The following is a 7,034-nucleotide window of genomic DNA, read 5'->3' as shown; positions in this document are numbered from 1 at the left end:
TTTTTTTTTTTTTTTTTCTGAGACGAAGTCTTGTTCTGTCTTCCAGGCTGGAGTGCAGTGGCACAATCTTGGCTCACTGCAACCTCTGCCTCTGGGTTTAAGTGATTCTCCTGCCCAGCCTCCCGAGTAGCTGGAACCACATGGGTGACCACCACACCTGGCTAGTTTTTGTATTTTTAGTAAAGATTGGGGTTTTACCATGTTGGCCAAGCTGGTCTTGAACTCCTGACCTCGTGATCCACCTGCCACAGCCTCCCAAAGTGCTCTGCAACCCTTTCTTTTCTTTCCCTTTCTTTTCTTTCTTTCCTTTCTTTTTCTTTCCTTCTTTCTTTCTCTCTCTCTTCCTTCCTTCCGTCATTTCTTCCTTCCTTCCTTCCTCCCTCCCTCCCTCCCTTTCTTTCTTCTCTCTCTCTCTCTTTCTCTCTCTCTTTCCGTCTGTCTGTCTTGCTCTTTCGCCAGGCTGGAGTGCAGTGGCACAATCTCAGCCCCCTGCAACCTCCACCTCCCAGGTATAAGCTATTCTCCTGCCTCAGCCTCCTGAGTAGCTGGGACTACAGGTGCACGCCACCACACCCAGAGAATCATATTTTTAGTATATGTGGGGTTTCACCATGTGGGCCAGGAATGTCTGGACCTCTTGACCCTCCAGCCTTGGTCTCACAAAGTGCTGGGATTACTGGCGTAAACCACCACACCCAGTGCTGCTGCTTTTTCAAACAGTGCTTCCTCCCTGAGCTGAGCCAGGCCCACCCCACAGGATGGGAAAATTCTATTTCTTTTTTACTCTATTTTTGAATGTATTCAATAGGTGAACAGAAGTATTTTGCTGTCATATTAATAATACATAAAATTTTTGTTCAACAGAAAATCAACGTTTACTTTGGTAATAGTGTATTATCAATACTAAAGCTAATTTAAATAAAATCTTGTAAATAAATCAGTCATTTTTGACCTCTCCAGATTTACACATATAGTACTCTCGTAATTTTTTTACCATTTATTTTTATTTATTTTTTAAAGACGGGGTTTCACCATGTTGGTCAGGCTGGTCTTGAACCCCCGACCTCAGGTGATCTGCCCGCCTTGGCCTCCAAAGTGCTTGGATTACAGGCGTGAGCCACCACGCCCAGCTGCTTTTTCTTTTAATTATTTTTATTTTTATTTTTTTAACTTTTTTTCTTTTTTTTTGGAGATGGAGTTTCTCTCTTGTTGCCCATGCTGGAGTACAATGGTGCGATCTCAGCTCACTGCAACCTCCACCTCCCGAGTTCAAGTGACTCTCCTGCCTCAGCCTCCCAAGTAGCTGGGACTACAGGCATGTGCCACCACGCCTGGCTAATTGTATTTTCAGTAGAGATGGGATTTCTCCATTTTGGTCGGGCTGGTCTCAAATTCCCGACCTAAGATGATCCACCCGTCTCAGCCTACCAAAGTTCTGGGATTACAGATGGGAGCCACCGCACCCAGCCTAGCTTTTTATATTACATTTTTAATCTATATTCTTTGAATTTTTTCAATTTGAAACAACATTTAAATAATTTCAAACCGTTACAGGAGATAGAAAATCATTTAGGGGGCCGGGCGCGGTGGCTCAAGCCTGTAATCCCAGCACTTTGGGAGGCCGAGGCGGGTGGATCACGAGGTCAAGAGATCGAGACCATCCTGGTCAACATGGTGAAACCCCATCTCTACTAAAATTACAAAAAATTAGCTGGGCATGGTGGCGTGTGCCTGTAATCCCAGCTACTCAGGAGGCTGAGGCAGGAGAATTGCCTGAACCCAGGAGGCGGAGGTTGCGGTGAGCCGAGATCGCGCCATTGCACTCCAGCCTGGGTAACAAGAGCGAAACTCCATCTCAAAAAAAAAAAAAAATCATTTAGGGCCAGGCGTAGTGGCTCACACCTGTAATCCCAGCACTTTGGAAGGTCAAGGTGAGCAGATAACTTGAGGTCAGGAGTTCAAGACCAACCTGGCCAACATGGTGAAACCTGATTTCTAATCAAAATACAAAAAATTAGCTGGGTGTGGTGGTGCACACCTGTAGTCCCAGCTACTCTGCGGGCTGAGGCAGGAGAATCGCTTGAACCCGGGAGGTGGAGGTTGCATATCGGCTTATGGGGTTCACCTTGCCCTTTGCCTAGACGGAAGTGATTCATCCAGACAGGGTAATTTGTGGAGGAAAAGTTAAATATTCAATTTGAACTCCATTGAATGTGGACACAATGGTCAAATCCTGAAACAGTTTGTGTGAGCCCCTTGTATTCATCCTGGACTATATCGGAGAAATTTCTATTTCAATCCATTCCTCTACATTAGTTGTTGCAGAAAAATAGACAATCCCCAAAACAAGTTGACCATTTTGTGTTCCTTAAGGCCAGTCAGGAAGGGCCCTCGTGACTGGGCCTTATGCCAAAACTCATTCAAAAAGAGCTAGGGTCCCAGATCGCGCTGAAGCTTCATAAGACCTCTCCTAGTCTGTGCAGGGATGAGTGTTCAACTCTGGAGGCCAGGCTGTTGCTTCCCACTCTGGTGGTGAATTCTTCAGTCTGATGGGCGTAAATATATAACTATATTTATCTTTTTCCCTTCTCTTTTTTATTGCAATTTGCTTATTGCATCAATCTGCTTATATCAATCTGCTTATTATGTTGATTTGCTTATATCATTTATTTATTATATGTGCATTGCCAGTTACATGGGATAAAGCTTGTTTACCCTTAAAGGTATTGTGTTCGTGTTTCTCACCTCAAGCATGTCCTGTACAGAACACTTGACATCAAAAACAATTCAAAACCAAAATAATGTCACTTTTTGGCCACAAGGACAGGACTGGAAACTCTGGGACTTTACATATTTCAGGACGGGAACTCTCCCAGTTCTTCTCTTAGCGATTGAATGTCCATGGCAACTGACTCTGTGAGAGTTTCGCTTTGTCGCCCAGGCTGGAGTGCAAATGTTTAATTGGGAATAAAGAGGTTTGGGAAAAACAATCCTGGGAAGATAACTGAATTCTGGCGCACACTACCACTGTCGCTGTTTCCGATGTAGATACTCATGCGTCTCTGCTTTCTCTTGAAAGACTATTTCATCAGCAGGACATCAATAGGCCATATTTTCCACCATAACTGCAAACTTGAATGCAGATGAATGGCCTTAAATGATTTCTTTCTCCTACAGCAATTTGAAATTACTTGAAATTTGTTTCAAATTGAAAAAATATAAAGAATGTGGATAAAAATAAAAGATAAAAAGGCTAGAAAATTACAAAAAATTACAAAATATATATATATATATAAATCTTGAGGGTCAAAAATAAATTCATTTACAAAGTTTCATTAAGATTAGCTTTAGTATTGATAATACACTATTACCAAAGTAAAAGTTTTCTTTTGAACAAAAATTTTATTATTAATATCACAGTAAAATACTTCTGTTCCCCTGTTGAATACATGCAAAACGAGAGTTGAAAAGAGAATTTTCCCGTGCTCTGGGGCGGGCCTGGCTCAGCTGAGGGAGGAAGCTCCGCCTGAAAAAGCTGCAACTTAGGCTGTTACTTTCTCCTCTCGGTCCGGAGTCTGATCACATCTTGTCACTCAGGGCCTGAGGGGGCGGGGCCTTAAACATTATCCAATCAGGGACGTTGGGCCGGGAACCGTTCAATCAGGCACGTAGCTGGAGCGGAGAGGACGGTTTCCGGGTTTGGCGCGGCCTTTGTCTCTTGCTGCCGCTGGAGCTCCGGGTCCCGTTTTCTCTGCTCTGTGTCCTCTGCTCCGAGACGCCCAGCCTCGCGGCCCTGTGACCTGCAGGTATTGGGAGATCCGCAGCTAGGACGCCGGGACCCCCTGGAAGCCTAGAAATGGTGAGAGTGCCGGTCCGACATTCCGAGAGAGAAGAGGGACGGGTTGGAACCGGTTGGAAGTGGCTGTGGCGGGACTCAGGCCTCCCCGCAGTCGGCTCCACAATCTCCTCCCCGAGTTCTCCTGGCCCGGCTCGGCCTCAGTCCCCTTCAGCCATAAGATGGCGGCGGCGCTGTTAGCGGGCCCAGAGTCCCGTCTCTTCCCTGCGCAGTGACCGTTTCCTGGCTTGGAGCCTCTCTGGGCAGCTCTGCGTGTCTCTGATTGTGCAGGGACCACGGGAGCGTCCTCAGCAGAGAATCCTGACTCGGGGTGCGGGTTCATGAGTGGGAAGAGCTTTGGTCCGTGGGGTTCACAGCTTTGCTTTTCTCTATCCCGCCGGGAGCGGTGGCTCACACCTGTAATCCCAGCACTTTGGGAGACTGAGGGGGGCGGATTGCTTGAGATCAGGAGTTGTTAGGTCAACTAAGTTTTTCTTCAAAGACTCAACTTCCTGGTCACAAGTTGTAAATCAACCCTACCCCTTCTCCTTCCGCCTTCTCCATTTCTCGAAAAACCGCGCGTTTACTCTATATGGAAAAAGTTTGATTCTAAGCCAACCGGGATCAGCCTAGATTGTGCGGGCTGACCCCAGCCCGTGGGGAAGGACACAGAAACAGGTACTTTGTTAGGGTTAAAAACCCTTTCCTGGGCCCAGCACTGTGATTGTAACCTGTAGTCCCAGCAGTTTGAGAGGCCGAGGCGGGGCGGGGGAGGGGAATGCAGTGAGCCGAGATCTGGCCACTGCACTCCAGCCTGGCAGAAGAGTGAGACTCCCTCTCTTGAACTCCCAACCTCAGGTCATCCGCCCGCCTTGGCCTCCAAAGTGCTTGGATTACAGGCATGAGCCACCATGCCCGGCCATGACTCCCTCTCAGAAAAACAACAAAACAAAACAAACGCTTCCTGAGTGGGCACGGTGGCTGACACCTGTAATCCCAGCACTTTGGGAGACTGAGACAGGCGGATCATGAGGTCAGGAGTTCTAGGCTAGCCTGGCCAGCATGTTGAAACACCATCTCTACTAAAAATACGAAAATATAATCTCTGCCTTCCGGGTTCAAGTGATTCTCCTACTTCAGCCTTCGGAGTAGCTGGAATTACAGGCATGCGCCATTACACCCAGCTAATTTTGTGTTTTTAGTAGAATCGGGTTTCTCTATGTTGGCCAGGCTGGTCTGGAACTCCCGACCTCAGGTCCTGAATCAGGGTCTTTGTTGAATCTGAGTGGTGTCAGAATTCAAATGTTAGACAATAAGTTGATGTTGGAGCATTGTTTGATGTTCAGCAAACCGTACAGATTTGGTGCCAGAAAACAGATGTCAGGGAGGCCCGACCTGGAATAAAACTCTAAGTGTTTGGAAATGGATGGCTCTGCTCTCTTGTACGCAGGCTGTCACACTGCCCATTGTCCTGTGATTCCAGGTCTTCTCTCAGGGTGACTTAGTTCTGAAAACTTAAGAGGAAAGGACCTCTGAAAAACTAGTAATAAAAATAAAATGAAAGGAAAGGAGCTCTGATGACAGACCCCCTTTTTTTTGCAGCTGCCACCACGGGATTCCCACCCACTCACAAACACACACAGTAGACAGTGACGTGTCCACACTGCTCTCAAGACTAGGCACCACCCTCAGGAACTTCACCACGGCATTTTTGATCCTAGTGTTTCTTGCCGAAAACCCAGAAGTGTCTACAAGTCTCCTGGAATATCCCCTCCCCCAGGCACTGAATCTGCAGCAGTAGCCGGTGTTCTCCACCAAGCTAGGGTTCTGGACCTGCTTATAATCTTGTTTATAATCTCATCTGCCTGCATGCACACAGAAATAAGTCAGAGTACAGCCCCACCTGGGCCACTTTCTGTAGAAAGAATCAATCCTCTCACCTCCACTGCACTCTCTGCCACTTAGGATTTTTTTTTTCTATTAACTTTTATTACAGGTTTGGGGTACACATGTGGGTTTGTTATACAGGTAAAATTATGTCATAGGGGGTTTGTGTGCAGATTATTTTGACACCAAGGTTCTACCCATGGCACCAAACAGGTACGTTTTCTGATCCCCTTCGTCCTCCCACCCTGCACCCTCAATTAGGCTTCAGTGTCTGTTGCTCTCCTTTTTGTGTTCATATGTTTTTATTATTTAGCTGTTATAAATAATAACATGCATTTAGTTTGCTGTTTCTGCATTACTTTTCTTTTGTTTTGAGATAGAGCTGTGTTCTTTTGGCCCAGGCTGCAGTGCAGTGTTGCAATCTTGGCTTACTGCAACCGCCACCTCTTCGGTTCAAGCAGCTGTCCTGCCTTGGCCTCTTGAGTAGCTGAAATTACCACTCCTGGCAAATTTTTCAGTTTTAGTAGAGACGGGGTTTCTCCGTGTTGGTCAGGCTGGTCTCAAACTCCCGACCTCAGATGATCCACCTGCCTTGGCCTCCCAAAGGGCTGGAATTATAGGCATCAGGCACGACACCTGGGCTTTGCATTAGTTTTCTAAGGAAAATGGTCTCCAGCTTCATCGATGTTATTGTGAAGGATGTGATGATTATTTTTTTTTAATGGCCACAGAGTATTCCATGATGTTTATGGACTATATATATATATATTTTTTTTTTTTTTAATACTATTTATTTTATTTTATTTTTGGAGACAGTGTCTCATTTATTGCCATGGCTAGAGTGCCATGGCATGATATTGGCTTATTTTAGCCTCAGCCACCCAGGCTCAAGCAATTCTTTCCTACTTCATCCTCCCAAGTAGCTGGGACTAAATGTGTGAGTTACTACACCTGGCCAATTTTTTTTTTTTTTTTTTTTTTTTTTTCATGCACAGCCATTATCAGTTAGCAAGGGGAACGGCAAACATCAATTTTTTTATTTTTTATTTTTTGTTGAGACGGGATTTTGTCATGTTGCCCAGACTGGTCTGAAAATTCTAAGCTCAGGCAATCCACCTGCCTCCGCCTCCCAAAGTGCTGGGATTCCAGGCATGAGCCACCACATCTGACCATACCATATTTTCTTTTTTTTTTTTTTTTTTTTGAGACGGAGTTTCACTCTTATTACCCAGGCTGGAGTGCAATGGCGCGATCTCGGCTCACCGCAACCTCCGCCTCCTGGGTTCAGGCAATTCTCCTGCCTCAGCCTCCT

General features: G+C 45.9%; 1 protein-coding gene across 5 annotated transcripts in view; it reads left to right on the top strand.

Annotated features, from left to right (window-relative positions):
• The first annotated feature begins 518 nt into the window (after positions 1-518).
• The window catches only part of LOC116544674 (zinc finger protein 737-like), a 20,248-nt gene continuing 13,732 nt past the window's right edge, over positions 519-7,034 (top strand). For 2 of the 5 annotated variants that reach the window (XM_032271215.1, XM_032271211.1), the window contains exon 1: positions 3,615-3,859. Coding sequence is in view for 2 of the 5 variants with exons in the window: in XM_032271211.1 (XP_032127102.1) it covers positions 3,857-3,859 (3 nt within the window). In the remaining 3 variants the exon portion in view is untranslated. Of the gene's footprint in view, positions 558-3,613; positions 3,860-7,034 lie in introns of those variants that run through there. The other 3 variants (XM_032271216.1, XM_032271212.1, XM_032271213.1) reach the window with 3 other exon arrangements.

Source organism: Sapajus apella, unplaced genomic scaffold (assembly GCF_009761245.1).
Source record: "Sapajus apella isolate SASKATOON/1434 unplaced genomic scaffold, GSC_monkey_1.0 scaffold227, whole genome shotgun sequence".
NCBI classification, from domain to species: domain Eukaryota; kingdom Metazoa; phylum Chordata; class Mammalia; order Primates; family Cebidae; genus Sapajus; species Sapajus apella.
This window is presented reverse-complemented; position numbering and strand designations above follow the sequence as displayed.